Source organism: Nannizzia gypsea, genomic scaffold (assembly GCF_000150975.2).
Source record: "Nannizzia gypsea CBS 118893 supercont1.4 genomic scaffold, whole genome shotgun sequence".
NCBI classification, from domain to species: Eukaryota; Fungi; Ascomycota; class Eurotiomycetes; order Onygenales; family Arthrodermataceae; genus Nannizzia; species Nannizzia gypsea.
Window position 1 is genome coordinate 2,876,596 of NW_003345198.1, and position 24,127 is coordinate 2,900,722.

Genomic DNA, 24,127 nt, shown 5'->3' on the forward strand with positions numbered 1-24,127 from the left:
AGCGCGTTCTATACCACGTGACATTGATTAGTCAACATCCCCGCTCATGGCCTGATGCGGGTTAGCGCAGAAGCCGGAAAGAAGAAGGAAAAAAAGAGGAAGAAAAGCACGAGATGAACTTTCAAGACGGACGAACAAGACGACGAGGAGAAGAAGGCGAAGAAGAAACACAATCAACCAACTGTCAACTCCCAACTATCAACAAGCAAAGGAAGTCGGTCAAGAGGCCCGACATCTCGCTGATTGCTTAATCCAAAGGATGCTGATGCATTGAAACGATGAAGTTCTTCGAGAACAATTTCAACTACGACTACTCCTTCCCAGCCGTTACGCTTGCATACTTCCTTCGGTATCCCAACCCTTACTCTCGCCATGTCCTAGCCTCAGACGTGATCGACCGGTATGTCGACCCGGTCACGCAGCGGCTACACACGACGAGGCTGCATCTGAAGAAGTCTAAGGTCCCCTCGGCCATGCTGAAACTGCTGCCAAAGGGAATCGGCGGCGCGGACAACTCAGGTCAGAGCGTGATTCTCGAGACCAGTGTCATTGATGTCAATGAAGGATGGATGCGGACAGAATCTCGCAATATGGAGTGGACGGGGGTTCTCAGCGTGGTAGAAAAGCAGGAATACCACCGCTGTCGTGCTGAGAACACAGATTTCTCTACATCTTCTTCCTTGCCTGCTCTCTCCGGCGGCCTGGGCATTGACGATAATATGAAAGGCGAATGTACGTCGGTGAAAACTACGGTCACATTTAAGTCTCGTCTAGGCCAGAATATGCTCGGCCGGTCGAAAAAAGATACCATGGTCGAAGACGAGGCTCCCAAGAAAGGGTTCTTTGCTTCCTGGTCCACCGCTGGCATACAACGAACCATTGAGCTCATTGGAGTGAAACGGACGCGGGACGCTGTCCTCCGCAGCAAACAGGGCATGAACGTTGTCCTGGAGCGGCTTCGGAACGGTGGCATAGTTGGTGTCGTGGAGGGCATGAGACAAGACCGAGAGGGCATTCCTGCGCATGGAGGCCCATGGAAACAGGTCTGGCTACATGGCACCCAAAATGAAGGACACTACGACGACGAGTGATTGCCTCATGCCATTTGTCCGGCATGTGCAACTACCACATACCTCTACTTGGGCACACACTTTCCACTTTCCGTGGACTCTTCTACTGTATTATTTCCCATTATTTCTTGGCTTAGCATGGTGTTCTTCGGTGTTTTCTTCCCACGGACAATCTCCCGACTCTTCTTCTCACAATCACATATCTTTTCATCTTTTATTTGCGCTAAATCTCTTGCACACCCTTCGATTATTGACTTCTGGTGTTACATCAGCGCTTCATCATGCTTTTCTTTTGACGAGTTTCAGCAATGCAAAAAACAAAACAAAAAAGTTGGGTTGCTGATAGGCAATGCTTTTATGTACAATAGCCTTTATTCGGACGACTACGGCGTCGGTACTTCGTGTGTACCAAACCTGTTTTATTATGAGTGAGATTTGAGTAAAAAATCAAGCTGTTAATGTTACTCTCGTGCTGACATATATCCATTGCGTTTCTAAGGTTCTAAATCATGCTTTATATAAAGATCTGACTCTACTCCGTACAGGCGCCTAAACTGGAGGGGATGGGAGGCCTATGCCAACAAGAATGGCGGGCTGGTTGATATCATGATGGTCATAGCTATGGCAGGCAAGAGTCAGACCTGCATTATCAAACGAGGCACCATAGAACATCTGATGACTCACCTGAGGACACCAATACCGCCAGCTTCGAGCATCATACGCAAAGGAAAACCGATAGGAATGTTCAGCCATCTCTTAACAAATGCACGCAGAAGATGGCCGTGTGCAAACAAGATTATATTGCAAGCTTTCTCTCCATTGATATTCGGACCCTGAATGCCACGGATCTCTTCGATCAAGCTGTCAACCCTTTCCGATACCTGCTCGGGTGACTCTCCTCCTTCACATCCGTCTTGCCAGATATTCCAGTTCCTCTCCTTGTCCAATCCTCGCTCCTTTCTCATCCTTTGTATATCAGCCGAAACTAGGCCCTCGTAGTCACCATAATCCCACTCTGCCAGCCTCTCGGTCCTTGAAATTCGACCATTCCCGGCCAATGCATTCCTATCAGCTTCCGTGATAGCCAGTTCAAATGTCTGGTATGCCCTTTTGCGGGGACTTATGTAGACATGCGCAACCTTAGAGATCTCTATCAACTTGTTGGGTCCGATGAGCATCCTCCCTGATGCCTGGATTTGCTGCACGCCCCGCGCCGTGAGCTCGATGTCTGTTTTTCCGGTGTGCTGGCCAACCTTGCTCCACTCAGTCTCTCCTAGATGCCCTGTTTAATATCTGTGTTTATACTAAGAGAATCACAGGGGGTATCAGTAGAGGGCATAGCTACCATGGCGGCATATATACACTCGAGGCGTTCCTGCGGATTTATCAGACATTGTGCAAAGGTTCAACAGCCTCTGTAGTGGCTTTATAGAGGATGGCTAGAAGTACTTCTCCCGCAAATCTTCGGCGAGATATGGAAATATGGAGAGGTTATGTGGCCTCCAGCTTTGGGTAGGGCTTTATACAGCGAAATCTGGGCTCCTTTGACTGTCAGTCATGCTTCTATTTGTTTGAATTTGAGGAAGATAACTAAGGCATTGAGTTATTGGAGCCGTTAGATTATTGCCTTTGCATTGGAGAGCTGTATCGTATCGACAAGTTGAAGCTCGCTGGAGGTATAATAAGGTTGCTTTCAACAGGGCACATACCGGTTACCAATAAAAGTCACGACAAATATAAATATGTAACTAACTAGCCAGGTCGCTTTAGTTGTGCCTACTCCGCCCCAAATATGTTTACAGTAGATAATATCCAATCTGAATATATAAAATATAGACATATATCGACTTCATCGACTTCACCAACTTTCAGCCTCTTGACTTTCGAGGCAAATGATAAGCGCGGGGTTTAGTCATGTGACATATTTAAACTTTTGAAGCTAGTCAGCAAGCTACGCTTAACTTTATGACTAAGGAAATCGATTAATCTAAAGAGGCAGGTGTACGTTCCTTAGCTGCTAGATATAGCGCGGTCCCCTGGCCCCTTGTCAGGTTCCTTGGAACTAACTCCGTCGGGCGCCTACTCTGTACGATTTCACGACATCGCGAGGAGAAACGTCGTCAGCGACAGCAGGATAATAAAAATTATAGTCGCGAGAAGAGCAAACATCTACGGAGTACTTATTTACAGATTAACAAGGCAATAGTTACACCCAACACGACCCCCTTGAGACTGCGCAGTGCTTTTTTGCCTCCGCCTAGTTACAATGGCAAGTCGTTGAGCGATCATTCCAACAGCTTACCACGCGCACCACCCCAGAGCCTATCGAGCTCTAGTCGATGGGAATTAGATATATTCTCGGTGTAGCGGCACCAGTTTGATAAACAACGCCATTCCCCCTTATCTGAAGTCATCCGCGCATTCACACGCACTCTCACCATGTCGGCGGCCTTCGACGACGAAGATCTCTCAATTTCCCTTCCTTCGTATGAGCAGAACCGGAATAGAAACCCTCATGGACACCCAAGCATCCCGCAGCAAGCTCCACGACATGGAAACGAACGGCTCGATCAGTCTCCAGCCACCGCTCGAGACATGCAGCGCCTCGATCAATACACCGCAGTGAGGAACCTGGGTGAAGGAACCTTTGGAAAGGTTAAGCTTGCCACTCACAGAGCTAGCGGGCGCCCAGTAGCGCTCAAGATCATACCCAGGCGGAAACTACAGTCGAGAGACATGGTTGGGAGGGTTGAGCGAGAGATCCAGTATCTCCAGCTCTTGAGGCACCCCCATATCATTAAACTGTAAGCTGGAGTATCCATTTTTGATATGACGGTATAACTAATATGCTAATGGCTCCAATCTCGTAATAGATATACGGTGATTGCTACCAAGACAGACATTGTTATGGTCCTGGAATACGCGGAACGGGAACTGTTTGACTATCTCGTGAAGAGAGGGAGGTGCAATGATGACGAAGCTCGCATCTTTTTCCAGCAGATTATATGCGCCGTGGAATACTGCCATCGACACAAAATTGTTCACCGAGATCTTAAACCCGAGAATCTCCTTATCGACAAGGACAAGAATGTAAAGATTGCTGATTTCGGTCTGAGTAATATCATGACCGATGGAAATTTTTTGAAAACAAGCTGCGGTAGTCCTAATTATGCGGCTCCGGAGGTTATCTCTGGCAAGCTTTACGCGGGGCCAGAAGTCGATGTATGGAGCTGTGGAGTCATTCTTTATGTGCTTCTGGTGGGGAAACTACCCTTTGATGATGACTACATTCCATCTCTCTTCAAAAAGATATCTGCCGGAAACTTCCATATGCCATCATACATATCCTCGGGTGCCGCCAATCTCATCAAACACATGCTTCAAGTCCATCCCGTACATCGAATCTCTATACCCGAAATACGACAGGATCCATGGTTTTTAAAAGGTCTTCCAAAATATTTACAGCCACCGGTCGAGGACTTTGTTGGCACCGGTGCGGACCCGAATAAAGCAATTGACCCACGTAAAATTGCCCCGGGAAGATCTGCTGCTATACAGGAGCGTATCCATGAGAACGCAGTAAACAAGCTTGAGCGAAGAATGGGCTATGGCAAGGATGATATCCAGGATGCTTTGAGGAAACCCGAGCCTAGTGCCATAAAGGACGCGTTCTTTATTGTGGTCGAGAATGAGATGATGCAGATGAACTGTAATAATCCCCTTCATATACCCTGTATTGCTACTCGTATCCTACTCTGCTAACTTCAAAACAAGCCCCCGCTGAAAATGAGGCTAGCCACCCATCTGTTATCCCGTTCGGGGCAGGCCCGTCTCCATCTTACCGACCAGGCCAAAATTCTAATCCTGACATTGGTGCTCAGGACTCACCACTTGCCCCGTTAACCCCTTTCCAGACGCGTACATCTTCAAGCACGCCCTCCCAAACTCCTTCTATCGGAGGAACAGAGGACACTCCACGAATAAGCCACGTACGGATTCTACCAACTAGTTTACCATATGTACATGACCAAATAATGAAGCAACGAGCAGAGAAGAGCCTGCTTCGCGAAGGTGAAGAAGATGCGTTATTGGAGGAAAACCGGGGTAGATCATTGCAACCGGACGGGAAGGAATCCGAGAGTGATATTAATAAGGAGCGCTCTCCTGAAGAACAAGCTGCAACTGCCCGGTCTCTTCGGCCCCATTCACGCAGCAAAGTTGATTTGGACAAGTTACAATACCAAAAGCCAAACACCACGGCTCCGGCAGCCCCTCCACCCAAGCGTTCTCGAAAATGGCAGTTTGGAATACGTTCTAGGAATCAACCCTATGAAGCAATGCTGTGTCTATACAAGGCAATTCAGGCGGAAGGAGGTGTTTGGGAAATCCAGCCTGCCGAGTCTGGTATGTTTTTTGACATCGATACCGATGTCAACGCACTATTGCTAACATTATTCTAGATGTGAATGACTCTGATGGCGGCAGAACCCCGCAAATGACAGCGGAACTTCCGCAGGCATTGCAACACAAATATCCTGACTTGCCACCAGATTATTATATCCCCAAGGATTTATGGTTTATTCGTGCGCGGCTATTGAAGCAAGGCGTTCTAGCCCCTGGCCCGTCAAGCAGCGCTCACTCTAGCCGCAGTGATCTAGAAGAGTTCCGTCGCCGCGTGAGTCTAATAGGTGGTATATTTCACCCAGAGGATAAGACGGCAGCGTCGGCAGCGGCCCTCGCTACCGCAGCAGCTGCAGGTGGTACCGCCTTATCGTCGGCTCATTCGTCTCACCCTGCACTCCTTTCCTACGGGGTGTGGGTTTTCATCGACATCCAACTATATCAGATCGAGTCGAAGAACTACATGGTGGATTTCAAATGTGATGGCTACCAGAATGTCATCCAGGTCGCTCACGAAAACAACACCACCACAGATTGGAGACCAATAAGCAAGCGAATACGGAACAAGGAAAAAGAGGTGACGAGCCCTTATCCTTTCTTGGACGTAGCGTCTGATCTTGTTGCGCAATTGGCCGTTGTTAGTTGATTTATACCCCATGTACCAGCGTGCGCTTCATCATTCCAACAAATCTCTGCCCACAAGCAATCTTGTACCTTTATCAAATGAACAAAACTTTTGCAAAATGCCTACACATGATATCAACTGGTTTTCAAGGTTCTGATGACGTCTACGGGTCGATTTAAACTCATAGATAAATGATTGTCCGGAGGCGAATAGCCAACTTTATTACTAAGCTGTATCCAACTCGTGTGCAAGCGAAAAGAGTGGCTATCAGACTTGGTCTAGAAGAAGCGGAGCTGCTTATAGAACTCTTTGTGCCCGCAAAACAAACAAAGCGCTGTTCTATATGGAGCCATATGACGTCTTCTTACTGTGACCGGCTTTTTGTCTATTCCCTCTGGAATGGATTTGAAATCACTTCCCCCCCAGTTTCTTTATAACCTACAACTAACGATTACCGGCAATAATTGATCAGATACTGTGATTTTCACAATTACTTCACGCTTGAAAATACTGGAATTTGCTCTGCTGTATCTTCCGATATACTCTCTAGACCCAGGTCGGAACGCTATCAGCATTTCTCGAATCTATATAGGAGACCAGGCCTTTGAATCGTCACAATGCCTGATGCGGCAAAATGGGGCAGCGCGGCCCTTCGGTTCATTCAGGTATAGCAGCTCTAAATCTGATTTTACCAACGAAAATTCGCTGGAACTGACCCTCCCATCTGTAGCTTGCCCTTGCGGTCATTGTTATGGCCCTGATAGGAAATATGATTGACGATGCTATACGCGGCAGCTCGTCAGTGGTCAACTACAATTTATTCGTATCAGCATTTATCTTGTTGTCCTTACTCTATCTTATTCCGGCATCACTCAGCGACACGGTCATGTTCCATCCTGTCCTAACGTTCATTATCGATGCCCTCTGCTGTGTCTTTGCCTTCTGCGGAGCTATTGCTCTTCCTGCCAGACAGCACGTGCATAGTTGTTCTAACAGGGTATGTGAACGGCGATACTTCAAGTTGCCAACCTATTGTTCTAACATTGAAACAGGCATACACCTCCACCAACCCGGTGAGCAGAGGATCGAAATCCCTGGAGAAAACTTGCCGTGAAGGTCAGGCAGCCACTGCATTCTTGTGGTTCTTGTGGTTCGCCTTTTTGCTGTCCACCCTATATTCCCTCTGGCGTGTCAAACAGCGCTACTCCGGAGGTGGAGACCGCCAACGCACATCACCCAACCGTGGACAAACGCCAACGATGTCCCAGGTATAAGATTTGCCGGGTTTCAGGCTACGATGGGTTCTAATATATGTTACCTATGCCCAAAGTAAAGGTTATACCTGTCTTTGGTCTTGTAACCCGATTGGAAGGGGGTGGGATTGAAAATTTTCAAGTATACAAGGATTTTCGGGTGTCTATACGCATAATCCTCGTGGTTTCTTGCATTCTACTCTACCAACCGAAACCTTAGTGTTGTGGCATCTTAGTATTTATGAGGAAAAGCATGTGCTTTATCCTGTCTTTTTAATCGTGTTTTATAATTTTTAATAGTTAGCTTTCATTCGACCCATCAATATTCCATGTCCACCATCGATTAGTATGCCCTAATCCACCTTTTTCTTACATGAGTAGACACTATTGGCCAGTTTGGCTATCCGTAGTAAGATAACTTGTCTCAGTTTCTCTTGAGGCAAGATCAAAGGCATTTATTTTCACTCCATGAAGTTATTCACATTTTTCATTACCTATATACAACGCAGGTAACAATAGGGGATTTAAAACGAAAATTAGTACTATGTAGTCCATAAAATGTACTTCTTGAGTAGTATACATCCTGCTTGCGGCCTCTTGGAAAAAAAGCTGAAGCTGTATTTGCAATTAAATATCTAATTAATCAATCACCTGGAGACCCCGGCTTCCTCCCACGGCTTGCCATGGCTTTTAAATACAGCTCCGGGGTTATTGCTGACCTAGAGAATCTATTGGAGTTCAGTATACGCGGTGATGCATTCACTCTTAACCTCCTCGATCTGATGCGTAGCCAGCAGTTCCGAAAGAAAATATGCTGTTAACGGCTAATGAAAGTTGACCTGGGACAATTATCTTCCGTCCAGATTGAGTTTCTTGAGATTATTGGTGTTGGAGGGTGGTTTGCCGTCCTCCTTGGTGAGCAGTCGGGTTCTCACTCGTATCTTTCCAGGCACGTAACTTCCCATCTTGAAGAGCTTCTTCTTCAATCCCTTCATCCAAGTGTGGTAGATGTTGAACTCCAAAGACTCCAAATCGTGCTTGACTATCTCCAAAAGACGGTCGTATTCGTAGTTGTCGGTCTTTTGGGCCTTATACCAGTCTTGTAGAGAAACTGGGGAATAATTGTTGTTCTGATTGCTACATTCTTATTCACCAACGCTTTTCTTGGAGAGGTCATTACCTATGGAGCTGGTGGAAAGACTGTTTCCTTGCCTCTCTTGCTCAATCATGTCATTCCCTTGTTCCTCCGGATACCCTTGAACCTTTGATACAGAAGATTGCAAATAAGTTTAAATGAGGCCTGGCTGCCGGAACTGCTCCAATTATGGTGTTACATGCAGCTATCCTACAGATCCCAGTGGTGGTACCGAGATGGGAACCGTTGGCCCCCTGGGTGATCGCATCCCAGTCCAACCACGCCCAAAGCAATATGCTTTACTACACTTGCTGCAGTTTGACGATGGACCTGGTCTCGGTCAATCAAAGCGTCCAATGCATGTCTGAACTGTACCGTAACGGGAGAAGAGCGATCGGAGATGAGACTCAGATGAGCTATCCACCATGTGTTAGAAAAGCTATCAAACAAGCTAATGTACGAATATCTTCTTCAATTTATCCGCCTGGCGCTGTGGATTAGACGAGCTCGTGGAATCAAGCAGGCTTTTGAATTTGCCCTTTTGAATAACTAGTACTAGTACCGGTAATAATAGTTAGGGAGATTATATTATTAATAGCAAGGCCCTGGAGGCTAGTTAAGTAGCTATAACTACTACTTAGAGTAGTACCTAAAGCGCTGACGCAGTTACAATTACCTATAATAATAAGTAAGCTCTTTTATAAGGTAGCTTCTATGATCTCAGAGATTAAAGCCCCGCCTTTAATAGTCGCCTCTATACTTAACTACTCTATCGAATATATTCCTTCTCGTCCGGATTAGTTGGAACTGTGATCAAAGCTGAGCTGGACAACTTGGGCGCCAATCCATCTTTCAGTGATACAAAAAAACATCCAAAGCGGCAGATCCGGAAGAAGGCATGAGACCCTTGCCCTTGAACTGCCAGATAGCTCTCTATTTGATCGATGCCGCTACCAAGTCCGATTTGAGGCGAAGGAGCAACTGCTACAGACCTGGGTGGGCAGCCATACATTGGGCAGCCGCTAGTGGCATCGTCCCGGTGGTTAGAAGGCTACTTCACAAATTGCTCGGTGTATGTTTTCTGACTCTATCTTAACGCCTGTATCCGTCTATTGGGCTAATATGAATATAGTCGGGCTTTTTTAAATAACTTGCAGTAAACACCAAGATCTAAATCGCAGCACATCAATCTTCGCTGCACTTTTCTGGGGTGCATTTTCACCCAACAGCATTCCAGAGTGATGGCTGTCCAACATGGTGTCAATGATTTGTCCAATTAAAATAGACTCCTTCGAGGCCCCATTGCAGTTATTTAATAAGGATATAACCTCGGTTCACTTAAAGTAGTTATCTAAGTCGTCTGTGTGTATAAACCCCAAATGGAGATGGCAAGCGCTCGATGGCGCACTTCTACCCGCGTTTGCCTTGCCTTCGTTCTGAATAGACTTCTTGAGCCATAAATTCAGCTCGCAGGGCAGCTTGCCATTTGGCAAACTGTTTCTGGTATGTGTCTGAGTTGGAGACTTGTGAAACGGGGGTCGGCATGGCTGTCGAACTGGCTTGCAAGCGGTGATAACGTTAATGGTCCGGATATATCATTTCTGGCTCTTTGCGAATTAGTTTAATGTTGGGCAAGTCACGCAACTTTTAAGAGGTGGTTGGCAGACTTCTATGCTGGAAGAACTAGGATAAGTCGTCGCTCTAAGTACCATTAGGGATAGGAATATTAGCAGGACAAATCAGAAAATAGAACTAGTGAGGTATGGCTAAACCCACCTCATAGATATGACAGCCATAGCAATAAGAGACCTCGTCTGTCAACCTGACTACTACCTCATGTGGGTTCTCAACGATGGTTTCGAGGATAAGGATGCCGTCTTGAATATTGACAGTTATTTTAGGGCCTCTATCTGGGTAAAAGTTGTCAAATTCTTGAAGAATTGTATAGTATTTCCCAAGGACAGTGTGTTGAACAAAAAGAGAGACATTTGTCAACTATATAGCATAATGAATCTGCTATTGTTTAATATCCCCGAACGCAATGTGTTGAACGGAAAGAGAGCTGTTCACAGGGGTATTTTTTCTTATATTCCCTTATATAACCACCGGGGCCAGTGTGTTGAACTAAAAGAGAGAGTCTGTTAATAACGTTGGATGCAATGGTATAGCTTTTATAACCGGCAGAGGCAATGTGTTGAACAAAAAGAGAGAGCCTCTGCCAGCACGGTAACCCTTATAATATTATTCCTTTATAGCCAACCAAGGAAGTATGCTGAGCAAACCAAGAGCCTTTCCGTTAGCAATTGTAACTGCTATGGTATCATAACTCTTTGGCTAGTACTGCCCGACAGCCGGCTACAGAGAAGACTATCAGTGCATCCTGTGGGCAAGAACACCTCCTCTATATATTCCAGCGAGTATCTATTAGCAGTAGGCCAATAGATATAGGGTAATGGCTGAATTATCCTCCATCCATCCGTGTATATCAACTTTGTATAGTAGCAGAGGTCCAATGTAGCTTCACTGTAACTTCCACATGCATATGGCGTCACTACCCATATATAGTTTGGGGAGAGCATCTTGATCTGTATATCAATATATACTTGCTCTCTGTCGCTATAGTCAATCACCATTCTATGGAAGCGGTGGCGATATATGTTGGTTCCATCATTGATAGCCCCCATATCTCTTACTGCTGTATGTGTAATATCTCGCTGTAAAAGCTCTTGCACCTCAAACGGCTCCTACGCTTGTCTCATGCGTAGGAGGCCCTTTAAACTCCGTAGTACAGAGACATCAGTATTAGTCAAGATGATGCCGTATCGTGTATTACGCTGCTTCATATAGAAGTTTAGGATGTGTTGAGCAAAATGAGAGAAGTTCTGCCAACAGTGAAGCCTCTATGTTGTTATAGCTTTTATAACCACCGACGGAGGCAGGCAGTGTGTTGAACCAAAAGAGAGAATATCTGCCAGTATGTTCGCCTCTAATAAAGTATCGTGGATGGGTGTATTTAAAAATATGCCACAGTAAGTGGGTATCTGCCCCATATAATCTCTGGCTCGTATGATATAGCCTTTATGTAAGTTGGGGCAATGGCTCTGAAGGCTATCTCGATAGTCCGCGCCTGGATAAACCCGATACGGCCATGTGTTTATAGAGCCTTAAAGATGACCTCTTGTTGGTATCATGGAGGTATAGGTAAATTATCCGGGTCACTTGTATGCCAAAAAAAGCCGTTGCTTCTGTGCTAATTCATGTGACATGCGAGTCTCTGCTTTGAAAGGGACACCAATGTCATGGTGGTTGCGTTGCTGTTGAACCGTGGTCCTAAGCTAATAGTCATTCTCGTCGAGAAAGCTTGGGTCTCCGAGCTCTTAGTAACAATACTTGACCCATCGAGAGCTGTGTTCATAACCTGTGTAAAGGTTGAGCTTCCATTAATGACCATTTTGGTCCTGGTGGCGGCCATTCTCACCAAAAACCAGGGAAGACACAGCGACAATCACAGTAACCGGGAGAAGGAAGGTATTGACGGGGCTTTCTCCCACAAGCAATTGCCAGTATCAAGGCAATGAGAGCTACTGACCCATAACATGGCAGTAAGATACCCTGCAAGCATTCTTTTGATCATATATGTCCACACTCGTCTGGATCGAGGCAACAGCTGCCATGATGGATATTGAATGAGCACATTTCTTTCGTGTATCCAACCTCAATGTTGAGTGATAATGCTTGAAAGGCTGCCTTGATCCTCTGGGGAACCCCTATAACAGGCAAAGTAGAAAGGGATTAACCTGATGTCCCTCTCAGATGTGGAAGATGAGATGCACTGATGTGATTGCTATCAGCTTATTGGCAGCCAACCGTAGCGGTGTGTGAAATACCCTTTTGCATACATATTCTGCAACCTCGCCACCTGCATTGTGATAAGATTCTGCTGAAATGCATTGGTATGAATGGGGGCCCTCTGTGGACATGAAAAGCTGTAGCCACTACGTTGATCAAGTTCTGGGCTAGGTGACGTGCCTCATTAATTGTCTTTTCCGCTTTCTTGCGGAGCTGTATCAAACAATAAGCCATCTTTAGGCTATGACCTGTTCAAAATGCCAGTGTAATAGACAGCGGACATAGGTATAAGCTGAAGTATTCAAGACAGCCACTAGCTGCCCTAACACTAGGATTTTCCCTATAAAAAATATCTATTGCCTCGAGTATGTGCTGGAATAGCTATCCTTTCTGTGCGCTGCGATATGCATTTGACATTGCCTTGCTCGTGATATTCAGCCTTTTGGCACAAGAGCTGTGCAAGAGATTTATTGGTATAACCGCATTATTTTTGTCTTATTTGCAGGAGCCTTCCACTTAGCCGATATATATATATTTGCATAATGTTACCGTTCATGTCGTGGTTTTGAAACCAGCATAACAGCAGCAATGCAGTTAACTCAGTCTTTATGAGTCAAGTGCACTGAGCTAACGTTCTGTGAGAGGCGTAAGTTATGACCTTTGCAAAAAATTCGCACGATAGGTTCAATGGCCGATAATTCGGCGCCGGTGGCCATCCACCTTGCGGCAATTTGTTTCGAAACTTGAATCCTGTGAGCATGACAAATTCTTCAAAGTCAAAGTAAGGAATCAACATGAGCTCATTAGCGACAACGCTTGTGCCGGCGTCTTTGAAAGGTGGTGTTTTATCGCATTTTTCTCCATTACTTCTCCTTGTACGTCAGTGCATAGAGATTGAGCAGTCGACGAGCAATGAGAGGCTCGAAGACGCTTGGAGTTGCGCCAGAGAATGACATATTATCGACTTCGGCTTGCTGGAGTGTCGTTGAAAGTAATGCGCCCTTAGTCAAGGGTATTTTTGGTATGTATGAGCGTATATGGTAGAGCTGCAGCTTATCGAATCGAGGGGAGTATGTAGTTGTGTAAGAGTGTAGGCATGAATGAGTTTGCCATACATAAGGGCGCCTTGCGTTTTGAGGTACTTTCCTCGCGTACCAATCTGGACTCTGTAACGGGGGGTGGTAGGAGTAGCGGCCGGATAAGTATGGCCCTATGTTTGTCTGAGCTGTACTGCGCATATAAAAGCCTTTCCACAAGGGAGGTATCTTACTCCCCGGCTCAGCGGGAGCTGACAGGAACAGCAATTTGAGGATAACAAGAGGTGATCCTGTTGGCATATAGTATGCTGTATAGCAAAGTATATATAATAAAGGGGAGCCATAGATTCAAGATAGATATTTCACTATGCGGGAGGAAGTGGAGGAGTAAAAGGCATGATAGTAATGCTGTTCCAAAGTAGATGTTTCAAACCCATAGCCAGACAGTTGGATAAAGAATAGGAAGCCAGGAGAAAAATAAGAAGGAGAAGAGGATGATGATAGGAAGGAAGGAAGAAGAAGAAGAAGAATTTAGAAGGGAGAGAAGGGGGCTTTATAGCTTTCCAGGGCCCGCATGGCAAGGAAGCGGGCGTCGACATTAACTGTACTTAGTCACGGCGGCAGATACTATTCACCAATTTTAAGAGAGTAAGTAGTAAGCTGTTACTATCTCTGCGTAGGTGACCGATATTATTTAATAATATATGTCACTGTTTGCTGCTTTCCATAGTAATCCGCAGTAATCTACGGGAACAGGCTGGATTCACAGACATAAGTGTGACCGTAGTTGGGTACCTTGGGTATTTAGTAGCGTAATCTGTCACTATCGCTCTCCAGGTGGGCATGTTTTCTTTTAATAGAGTCACTACCCTGCCACCGTCCGGGTTATCTACAGTCACAGAGGAGATTCACTAGCTGCCAGCGGTGACTGCATAGTATTTATGTGACAAGCGGTGACCGTAGGGTATTATTCAGATTCAATGTTCACTGGCTGGCCTTTGAGACGAAAGTGTAGGCTACCGCGGTTAACTATACATATCAGTAGTTCAGCTGTTTGTCTACACAGGAGATCTTACCACAAAGAAATCACCACTGTCTTAGCCATCTGCACCCCACTCATATCACCATCTCTACTTGTCTCTCCTTTTGCCTCTCTTTTTACCCCTTCATCTTCATCTTCCTCCTTTGATGTCTGGATGTTGATGTCGACGTTGAGTTTGACGTCGTAAAAAAGGGGCTGATGTTTATTTTTATCCCTTACGTCATCATGCGGCTGAGATGACTAACACCCGCTATGTCGCGGTACTTCGCCTCCCAGCAAAGTTTGTACGCAGCCAGAAGTCGCAAAACATCGACTGCTCCGCCCGTCGGAGTCCCAAAGCGGTTTAGCGCTTCTCGCACTGCGCCTGCTGGCGGACTTCCCTTTTGGGCCAAATTCACGTGGTTTCTCTGCGAACTTCGACTTTCTCGACTTTCCTCGAACTTCACAACTTCGACTTTTCTTCTTCTTCTTCCTCCTTCATCATCTCGAGCTTCGTCTTCGTCTTCTTCTTCGTCCGGCTTCTTGTCGTGTCTTCGCCTCGCGTCTTCCGCTGCTGTCAGACTCGGGTTCGCTGACTGCAGGGCTGGTTCTCCTTTGAGTCACTCGCTGACCGGGCTCCGCAGCGCTTACGCAGAGTATACCGCGGGCCATTCAGTCGAGAGCTGAGTTGATCGCAGCCGACGGACTATAACTATATAATAATAATCAAAACACAATAACCGCAATTCATAATACCCCGCGAGCAGGAGATATAGAGCCAATGGCTGAATCAATGACCTTTGCTTTTGGCTGTGTCGACGAGCGCATGGCCGACATGGTCACCCCAGACGGCTTCGGCTACGCTGAGCCCATGTTCAACGAGCCAGCGATGGAGCCGTGGATGGACGGCGTGCTGGACGAGGCGCTGATGATGGCTGCGCCCAGCTCGTGGGACGACTTTGACGCCCTCAACACGGCTGTCTCGCAGGCCACGGCTACTCCAAACGCCTTCGACTCCATGCTCGCCGACTGCTCTCTTCCAGAGGACGGCCAGGCCAGCAGCAGCGGCGATCTTACCGTCTCTCCGGATATGCTGGACATCTCGTCGAACCTCGCTTTCCCCGACAGCGAGATGCCGTCCTTCTTGGGCACCGAAGTCAACAGCTCTTTCGGCACCCTCGACTCAACAGTCAACAACAGCAGCAACGCTTCTTCTTCCTCTTCTTCTTCCTTCTCGGCTCAGACTACCCCCGAGCCACTTGCCGGAGACAACTGTGAACTCGTCTTCGAGCAAGTTGCGTCCGCCTTCAAGGACCTTGCTCGCGCCAGAGCGGCTGCTGATCCACGACCAATCTCTCGCAAGCAGAAGCAGAGAGACGCCTCCATTGCCCTCTACCTTGAGCGTCTACGAGACACTTGCAACGAGGCAGTGGCGGCCCTCAATTCGGGTGCTGATAGCACAGCCGCTACTATTGACAATTCCGCTGCCTGGTTCAATGCTAACCATGTGTCCATGTCCTCTCAGCACAGCTCGTCTGGCGCCAGTAGCTTCTCCACCAGCTCGCCCTCGGAGGGCTTCACGGAATTCTACTCTCAACCTCAATCGGCTAGGTCTTCCGTGCCATCCCAATCCCCCACCTTGGACCAGTCTCGACCTCAGTCCCAGCAGCCTTCTCCTCCGGCTCCGGCTCCAGCTCCTCCTTCCGGAGGTATCGAGCTTGTCATGGATCTCAACATGAACACCGCTACCTCTCTCCCAAGGAAACACCGTCCACGGACAGAGACCCAGCGCCAGCGGTACCTGGCTGTCCGCAACCAGGGTGCTTGCGAAAAGCACAAGAAGCAGCACAAGAGGTGCACTTGCATTGACAAGGCAATCCCACTTACTTCTGCTGCTACTGCAGCGACGATCGCCTCCTCTTCACCCCAAACGGGTGCAGGCACCGGCACTGGCACTGATGCTGCCATCAGCATCCTGTCCAACGTTAAGAGCCGCAGCTCTGTCCGCAAAGCATCGTCACTTCGGCGTGTTCCTGGCGCCCGTGGCGCCCGCAATGCCCTCCCACCAACGCCCGGAGAGGATAATTGGCCAAACATTGGCCACGATGGCGAGTTCCTGATCAGGAACAACAGGCCTGGCAGCGCTGTCAAGGGCGAGGCCAGTATGGCCAGCATGGCCAGCAGCGCGTCATACTTGCTGCAACAGCAAGGCAAACTCGATCACCGCCATGACAATGGCCATGATATAGGCAGCTCGCACGATAAGGGCGTAACTCGCGACAGAGGAGCCTCGAGCGAACGTGTCTCTACTCTGCCTACGAACACCGGCAACGTGGGAATGTCAATCGTCCTCCAGGGAGTTTTGGACAACAACGCCAATGTCCGCTCTCGTCCTGATGATGGCTGCCGACCAGGATGCAACAGAGGCGTAGAGTCTTTCAACGCACATCGCCAGCATATTCTCACTATGCACCTGGTCAACAGAGACCAAGGTCGTCGTGCCGTCAACAATACCGCCTTGCTCGTGTTCCCCGATGGAACTTGGCAATCTACGCATGACCAACTTCTAACGAACAGCCAGAGCCAGGGCACCAATATAGACAATATAGGTGGCTCAAGGATTTCAAGACTATCGCAGATTTCGTCCTACCTGCATCTTCGTGACAACCAGGACTGTTTTAGAGATAAACAGAAACACACGAACATCTCCAATCGCAGCCGCAGAGAATGCAGCTCGATGTTGCCATCGACCATGTCAAGTGCAGGTGCCAGCGGAGAAAACATGCGCAACATTTGTTGTACCAACGCATCCGCCCAGCTCTGGTGTGCCACACAACTCGCAGTTGCCGCTGCTATGAGAAACACTCAGCTACCGAGCAGCTACAGTGCCACTCAAGACAAGTATAGCACCGGGTCAACACCTTCGAGTCTTCTCCAGCCATCAATCTCTACGATATCGTCTGCCTACACCGGGGTACGATGGTATATACAAGCCTACATCGGCAACAGCGTGCGTCCACAATTGAAACATGCTACCTCGCGACAACGCGAATTCGCCCTTTGGTGCTTCATATGGTTAAGCATGCTAGTGCTATCGGCGATTTTCAAAGGTGCTTTGGCTTAATCTTCGAAGAGGCTACAGAAAAGTCTTGCATTCGCTGATGGAGCTTGAGACGGTTTCATCGATTTGATAACCAGTTTCGCTCTCGGCTTTTTTTCTACTCATTCCTGTTTGTTCTTTTCGCTTGAAGCGTTTGTTATGTATATCTATTCCATTTACTTTAACTTAGTTCACCCTGCTTCCTACTGTTTAGTTTTGTTTCAACTTCGGGCATCGTCACTTTGAATAGCTTGCTTTTTTGCTTGATCGATGTTTAACTACGTCTACCTTCCCCCAAGTATAGATGCTTAGAGCTATATAAGACGGGGGGTCTCTCGTCTCTCGCGCTGAGATTGAATCAAAAGCACCTTTTCCCTCGACAGTTTCCTCTCTTGCCATCTCCACGTGTAGACAACTCATCGTTACGCATTGTAGATTAACTAGTCTTGGCATCCGTTGTTAGTCCAGCCACCAAGGTTAGTCAAATATACTTAAACTCTACGTCCAGCGACACTTCGTAGATACCAACATCGTATCATCCATAATTATTCCACTTTCACGTATATTACTCGATATATCTATATGCATGGCTCTGTATCTTTAGACCTTTGGTTTGCGATCAGCATAGACTCGCCGTCTATTTGGCTATCCACCGTTACCCCGTGGATATCAAGATAGGACGTACTTCATGGCCAGCAGGCATCTTCCGGGGTTCATTCTCCTAGCCACTTCATTCCTTACTCTCGCAATGGGGGACTCTGCTACTGTCCCACAAATTCTGTACTCGACTGTACCGGGATATTTCTTGCAAGATGATCCGGCCATCGACCCCAAAACCTTTGACTACGTATGTATCTATCTCTTTGCTCTCAACGACACCTTTATAACAAGTATATCCAGGCGAAGGAAGGCTTCGGGTTGATCGATCAAGCCTACGATACGGACGAGACCTTGGAAATAGAGCTCAAGAAGCTTCCCTGGGCAAGATTCGAACATAAAGTGCGCTCCTTGAATCAGCATACCGCTTCAAACGTTCGCTTCGCCGTCCTCTTCATGGGAAGACATGGCCAGGGATTTCATAACGTGGCGGAGGCTTACTACGGAACCAAAGCCTGGGATGTAAGTTTCATTTACCTCCGCTTGGGCTTTTTTGCGTAGTGACATTTGATAGGACTACTGGTCGAAATTAGACGGCAACGGGACCATAACTTGGTCGGATGCCCATTTAACTGAAGAAGGGGTCAGCCAAGCGAAAGTTGCCCGAGATACATGGGCTGCTCAGATGAAGAACTCCATCCCTCTCCCAGAGGCGTATTATACCAGTCCGTTAGATCGGTGTCTTGCTACTGCAAAGGTCACTTTCAGTGAACTTCAACTTCCTCCGTCTCATCCGTTTATTCCAACTGTAAAGGAGGTGAGTTGGTACCCGCTTGTCGCCACGCTCTTTATGTGGTTTGATATGCTAAAGATGTTGATAGCTTCTCCGGGAAACACTCGGAGTACATACATGTGATAGACGCAGCTCCAAGGACCACATCGAAAGCACGTACGCAACATACAAAATAGAGCCTGGGTTTACACAAAAGGACACGTTATGGGACCCTGAAATTCGAGAATCAGACTCCGATCGAGATGTCCGTTTGAAGAAATTGCTTGATGACATCTTTTCTCATGATAGAAGCACATTCATGTCCCTCACCGCCCATGGCGGAGCTATCAGGTCTATCCTTAATGTCATTGGCCATCGTGACTTTGGATTGCAGACCGGTGCTGTTATCCCTGTTCTCGTTCGGATAGAGACACGATCCGATGCCCCTGAGGAGCCAGAGGAGGATTTGACCATCAAAGTACAAGGTCTCAATTAGTGCACTGACACATCCATAGGGGGATTATCACCTTGGCAATTTAGGTTATGTTTTATGGATAGAAAGTAGCAATAGATATGGATGGATGAACTCATGATGCCTAAGAGTCTATCTAGATGCTATAAACTAGATAGATGTCTGCTTGAAAGTATATAGGAGATGCAAAGGTAGATGTAAAGCCCTATTTTCGCTATGTACATTCCATCAAAGATGGGAAACTATATACAGACACGTTGCTCAAACTGTAGACTCCAATCGACAGAATCCACAAGCACGGTCATTGACAAGAAGAACCATTTACAAGTTGGAAGCCATGCCGAGCTCGGTCATGAAGCCAACAGCAACCTTAGCATGCTCGAGCATGTGGTCGAAGCTAAGGTATTCAATGGTGTCGTCAGCGGAGTGAATGTGTGGGTTGGAGCCCTCAAAAGTAGTCTCCGCAACCATGGACGCTGGGAAACCGTTGCGGTCGGCAGAGGCGTGGTCAGAACAGGCGTATCCGCATTCGGTGTCGACGATTGGGATAGAGGCGTACTAGGTGGGAGATGAATGTTAGAACAGAAACTTTACGATTATGTATGGAAGGAACCGGTAGGTTATGTTGACTTACTTTCTCAACAATCATCTTGCAGAATTGGTTCAGCTCCTGGTTGGTGTTATCGGTAATGAGGCCAAACTGCTCCTTGCCCTGACCAGCGAAACCAGCAAGGTCCTGGTTAAGCATAGCCTTGACCTGACGGCCATCACTTTTGTACTTGCGGAAGACGGTGTTAGAGCCCAAGAGGCCACCTTCTTCACCAGCATACCAGTGGAACTCGAGAGTGTTGGTGTTGTTAGCAGCCTGGAAGGCCTTGGAGCCCAAAAGACCTCGGAGAGCCTCAAGAACAACAACAGATCCGCTTCCATTATCGTCGGCACCTGGGGCACGGCCGCCCTGGGGATCCTCCTGGTTGATACTGTCCTGGTGAGCTCCAACAACAACGGTTGACTCAGATGACCCGGGAATGGTAGCAATGATGTTGAATTGGTTGAATTGGTTCTCAATCTTTTCTACCTTAGCACCCTGGGCACCAGACTCATCGATGGCCTTCTTGACTTGCTCCATCAGCCAGTTGGCAGACTCAACACCAGTCTGAGACTCATAGTATCGGTTGTTGAACTCAGTCATGGCCTGTAGGTCACGCATGAGGTTCTCCTTGGAGAGGTTGGCGATCATAGCGGATACCATGGAAGAGTGGGCAGCCTTCTTGGGGTAGTTGGCGGCAATAGGCTTGGTAGCGACGAAGCCGGTGCCGAATTCATCGGTGATATCAATGAAGGTTTGTCCAGCCTAGATAAATTAGCAAAGAGTTTCCTTTTCCCGTCATTATTCATCGGAGATAGCATACAGCCCTCATATGATGCTTCTGGTCCTTGGTAACCCATTGGGTCTTTCCTGGACCGAGCTCGATCAAGTACTTATCACCAGATGGACGGACGGGGCCAGCAACAGTGGCGGCTGCAAAGGCAGCAACAGCGGCTAGGGCAGAGACCTTCATACTGGAATGAATACTAAAACAACAGAAAAAAAGTATGTGCTAAGAATGGAAAGAATTCGTATCCTGCCAGCTGACCGAATGGAAAGGAGAGAAAAGGAGCGAAAAGGTATGAGCTTTAATAACTTTTCGCAGCATTGAGACCGCTATATTTATACTCGGGGCCGCCCCGTGCCCCTTCCTTCCTGAAAGAGAGTAATAAGAAATCAGGCCTAGGAGTGGACTGATGCAGTTGCAGTCTGGAGCAGCGGGGCCAACGAGAGACGTTCCGTTCAGACACCCGATCGTCAATGTTACAGAGGATCAACGTCCGTCAGCCACTAGCTAGGAAGGACGTGAAGGAGGAGTTTCCATGACCAGGAACACGAGAGCTGTCTGCCAAGGAGGCCGTGATAGGGTGAGAGGCGGCTGATCATAAGTTTAATATCCATGCTTAAACTCCGTAGTGAATATACAAGGACTTGTATATTTTTCCGTGTCACTTCCGTATGGATAGTGTAACCTAGAGGACACGGGAGGGCTGGACACTTCCCTAGGAGTGCCTAAGGGGTATTTTGCACTCTATCTGAGAGGAACAGGCCTGTTATGGGACGGCTACCAGCATTATTTCTTTTAAACAGAGAGTCTCTCCTTTGGGGTATAGAAAGCCGAAACAGACCGAACCTCCACGCGTTGCGTGCAGGAAGGTCTGGGGTATAGCCAGGGACCCCGGGATGAAACGTCAGCGAAAAGCTCACCTTGCTCCGTCCGACCATCCTTGGCTGCAACTGATCCTGGCTCTCCTCCCCACCAGGACCGAACACCATCACGAGGCAGGCAACTGCGCCGTTGTAAGCGCAGAAAGTGGCCTTGCAACAATATGTGATGGACAGAGATCAACAAGCAGCCAGCAGCTCTTCCGGACGAATATCGACATCTAGTCTTGACAACCTTTCAGGAACCACCACGGAGAGGACTCTGGGTTTGGAACTGAAACGCCGGCCCGATGATCGACCATCGCCTGAAAAAGCCGTCATTAACCCAGCCGCTCTGTGATTTCAAGGAGATATCCTCGCTGTCGATGTGTTTTACTGAGGTATCAAGACGGAAGAAACGAAGACGATGAGAGGAAGAAGAAGAAAAGTCGAAGTCGAAGTTGAAGTTCACAAAATCGCCCACTTCCGAAAAGGGAACGGGGTCGGAGTATATATTAATCCGTAATTGATTACATAATATAGTGTCCACTTGAAACCTTAAGCGACAACGCCCAAAAAGGGAATATAAAAACCTCAAAGCTGAAGATTAAGAGGAAAAGAGCAGATAAAAAAGAAGGGAGAACGACATGAAAAAGGTCGGCTGGGTTCGACATTAGTCGTGGTCGGCTATCAGCTCATAGCCGCCTTCGTTCGGTAGCACTCGGGCTATCGTGTACATCGCCACCGCGTTGACCAGCATCAGGCACATACTGACGGTACACAGGATCCACGAGTCGTCGAGCTTCCATCCAGGGTAGAAGCGATCGTCGTTGTCGAATAGATATGACTACCCACTCGAGTCAGTATTCGCCATTGATCTTATCTACCTGGGGGGTGCTTTGCTCCGTCGGGAGGTAATAGCAAGGCAATTATATATCTATCATGTGTGGGGGTGAAGAAGGACTCACCACCAGACCCATTCCACCTGCCTGAACAAGGCCAATCAGGACCAGAAACACCGCCAGCAGCTTCCAACCTGTTTCCCTCATCTGTTTACCTCCTGCCAGTATCACGATGAATGCCACAAAAGTCATCCCCTCGAGGACAACAGCAAGGGATATCAGGAATCCAACGGAACGCCACATTGAGCAGAATATCGGGTTGGATATCGCACGGTCGGCGAAAAGGTCCGATCCAGAGCCACTGAAGCGATTGATACTGACTCCAAACATGGAGTTGTCTGCTTGACAGTCTTCATACTTTGGGAAAGCGTCGCATCCGGGGGATTCGGACGAGCACCGTCTTGTCAAACCGTATGTGAGGTAGAACTGCTGGCCAGAGGGCTGTCAAAGTCGAGCTGGCATTAGCTACATTGCCTGCCCAGCCTGGATGTAGTAAAAAAAGGGTGCAATGGAGCGTCCCTAGCTCACCGTCTCGCTATAGTAACCAAGCCATTTTGGAACAAAGATGGACACCAGCGTGAGCGACGAAGCTATCATACATCGTGGTGTCAGCATATGCGCCTGTCCCTGTGCCACGCCAAATGACCGACCGACCGACTAACGAGAGAAGAACACACCTATCAGGAAGAAGAACAGAGTAAAGGAATAGAGAATGGTCTTTGTAAAGAAGCCCGTGTAGTTTTTTCGCCCTTCCCCGGGCACCAGATGCGAGTCCACGATGGGCAGGTTGGTCTGATGGATCCTCGCAGCGGTAACTAAATAACTAGATCAAACGGACAGCAACAGCGTCACCGTCCTCAAAGCGTACGATAAGACAAGTCTGGGTCTTGTACAAGAGAGTCTTGAAGTCTTCTTTATCGTCTTCTCTTCTGTTGTTCGATGTTTACCTCCTCGTTCCTCCTTTCATGGCATGACGCCAGCCCGCATCATGTGATGCTTGTTACATCCAGGCAGGCAAGTTACAGAAAAACAAAACAGAAGCGTTTGTGCCGGCGACCTCACTTAACACGATCAAGTGAATACTTAGCTATGCATGTTCCTTGTCGTTAATAGCATTGATAATAACTATCCAGGGTGCTTGATGGTGAGCTTGAATCCTTTCCGGGAAGCTCTGATGCACGACGGATGGATTTGAATGGTTAAGTTGACACGGTTATCTGTTTATTCTGTACGGAGTACTCACGGCTCTATAACACCATACATAAAATTGACCATACAGATATATACAGACATGACTTGGTCGGAAATAAAGAACTCGTTAAATAGTTAGTTAGCCAAGTCTTCCTTCCATCCATTTAGGCAAATGGACGGGAAAAGGGGACAAGCAGAAGATAGATAATCGTACATTATTCCTCTACCACCGCTATCAACACCAACAGCAACCAACAACCGCCACACAGCAAAGTAATTGCATAACTTTCGTCCCCGATGTTGACTTGACCATTAGTTAAATTAAGCAATATCCGTGTCTGTATGCCTGTATGCCTGTCTGTCTGCCTAGATCTGCGAGGTAGGATGCTGCAAGATAGGAAGACACAAGAGCGATGGAATGAAGAAGAACGCAAGCAGAGGAGAAAAAAGCCATTCCATCATGCAAGTA

The 24,127-nt window shown here is 47.5% G+C and overlaps 10 protein-coding genes across 10 annotated transcripts; 6 read left to right on the forward strand and 4 right to left on the reverse strand.

The window, feature by feature from the left end:
• Window positions 1-278: 278 nt before the first annotated feature.
• MGYG_05794 (hypothetical protein) lies at window positions 279-1,091 on the forward strand (the record flags this gene model as incomplete). Its single annotated transcript, XM_003173157.1, has 1 exon — window positions 279-1,091. The coding sequence occupies one exon, from the start codon at window positions 279-281 to the stop codon at window positions 1,089-1,091; it is 813 nt and encodes a 270-aa protein (XP_003173205.1).
• A 528-nt stretch (window positions 1,092-1,619) lies between these two features.
• On the reverse strand, window positions 1,620-2,464 carry MGYG_05795 (phosphoglycerate mutase; the record flags this gene model as incomplete). The annotated part of the gene is made up of 3 exons (XM_003173158.1): window positions 1,620-1,689; window positions 1,755-2,343; window positions 2,416-2,464. 3 exons carry the CDS (start codon window positions 2,462-2,464, stop codon window positions 1,620-1,622), a joined length of 708 nt encoding a protein of 235 aa, XP_003173206.1.
• Window positions 2,465-3,509: 1,045 nt separating this feature from the next.
• Window positions 3,510-6,117, forward strand: MGYG_05796 (CAMK/CAMKL/AMPK protein kinase; the record flags this gene model as incomplete). Its single annotated transcript, XM_003173159.1, has 4 exons — window positions 3,510-3,874; window positions 3,944-4,779; window positions 4,845-5,474; window positions 5,531-6,117. 4 exons carry the CDS (start codon window positions 3,510-3,512, stop codon window positions 6,115-6,117), a joined length of 2,418 nt encoding a protein of 805 aa, XP_003173207.1.
• Window positions 6,118-6,713: 596 nt separating this feature from the next.
• Window positions 6,714-7,370, forward strand: MGYG_05797 (hypothetical protein; the record flags this gene model as incomplete). The annotated part of the gene is made up of 3 exons (XM_003173160.1): window positions 6,714-6,761; window positions 6,827-7,093; window positions 7,149-7,370. The coding sequence occupies 3 exons, from the start codon at window positions 6,714-6,716 to the stop codon at window positions 7,368-7,370; spliced, it is 537 nt and encodes a 178-aa protein (XP_003173208.1).
• Window positions 7,371-8,197: 827 nt separating this feature from the next.
• On the reverse strand, window positions 8,198-8,578 carry MGYG_05798 (hypothetical protein; the record flags this gene model as incomplete). Its single annotated transcript, XM_003173161.1, has 2 exons — window positions 8,198-8,460; window positions 8,530-8,578. The coding sequence occupies 2 exons, from the start codon at window positions 8,576-8,578 to the stop codon at window positions 8,198-8,200; spliced, it is 312 nt and encodes a 103-aa protein (XP_003173209.1).
• Window positions 8,579-11,505: 2,927 nt separating this feature from the next.
• On the forward strand, window positions 11,506-12,062 carry MGYG_05799 (hypothetical protein; the record flags this gene model as incomplete). The annotated part of the gene is made up of 3 exons (XM_003173162.1): window positions 11,506-11,513; window positions 11,572-11,634; window positions 11,771-12,062. 3 exons carry the CDS (start codon window positions 11,506-11,508, stop codon window positions 12,060-12,062), a joined length of 363 nt encoding a protein of 120 aa, XP_003173210.1.
• Window positions 12,063-15,172: 3,110 nt separating this feature from the next.
• On the forward strand, window positions 15,173-17,515 carry MGYG_05800 (hypothetical protein; the record flags this gene model as incomplete). Its single annotated transcript, XM_003173163.1, has 1 exon — window positions 15,173-17,515. The coding sequence occupies one exon, from the start codon at window positions 15,173-15,175 to the stop codon at window positions 17,513-17,515; it is 2,343 nt and encodes a 780-aa protein (XP_003173211.1).
• Window positions 17,516-18,239: 724 nt separating this feature from the next.
• Window positions 18,240-19,356, forward strand: MGYG_05801 (phosphoglycerate mutase; the record flags this gene model as incomplete). Its single annotated transcript, XM_003173164.1, has 4 exons — window positions 18,240-18,338; window positions 18,392-18,610; window positions 18,663-18,905; window positions 18,970-19,356. 4 exons carry the CDS (start codon window positions 18,240-18,242, stop codon window positions 19,354-19,356), a joined length of 948 nt encoding a protein of 315 aa, XP_003173212.1.
• Window positions 19,357-19,653: 297 nt separating this feature from the next.
• On the reverse strand, window positions 19,654-20,894 carry MGYG_05802 (leucyl aminopeptidase; the record flags this gene model as incomplete). The annotated part of the gene is made up of 3 exons (XM_003173165.1): window positions 19,654-19,890; window positions 19,967-20,686; window positions 20,745-20,894. The coding sequence occupies 3 exons, from the start codon at window positions 20,892-20,894 to the stop codon at window positions 19,654-19,656; spliced, it is 1,107 nt and encodes a 368-aa protein (XP_003173213.1).
• A 1,344-nt stretch (window positions 20,895-22,238) lies between these two features.
• Window positions 22,239-23,082, reverse strand: MGYG_05803 (hypothetical protein; the record flags this gene model as incomplete). Its single annotated transcript, XM_003173166.1, has 3 exons — window positions 22,239-22,412; window positions 22,534-22,908; window positions 22,996-23,082. The coding sequence occupies 3 exons, from the start codon at window positions 23,080-23,082 to the stop codon at window positions 22,239-22,241; spliced, it is 636 nt and encodes a 211-aa protein (XP_003173214.1).
• Window positions 23,083-24,127: the final 1,045 nt, after the last annotated feature.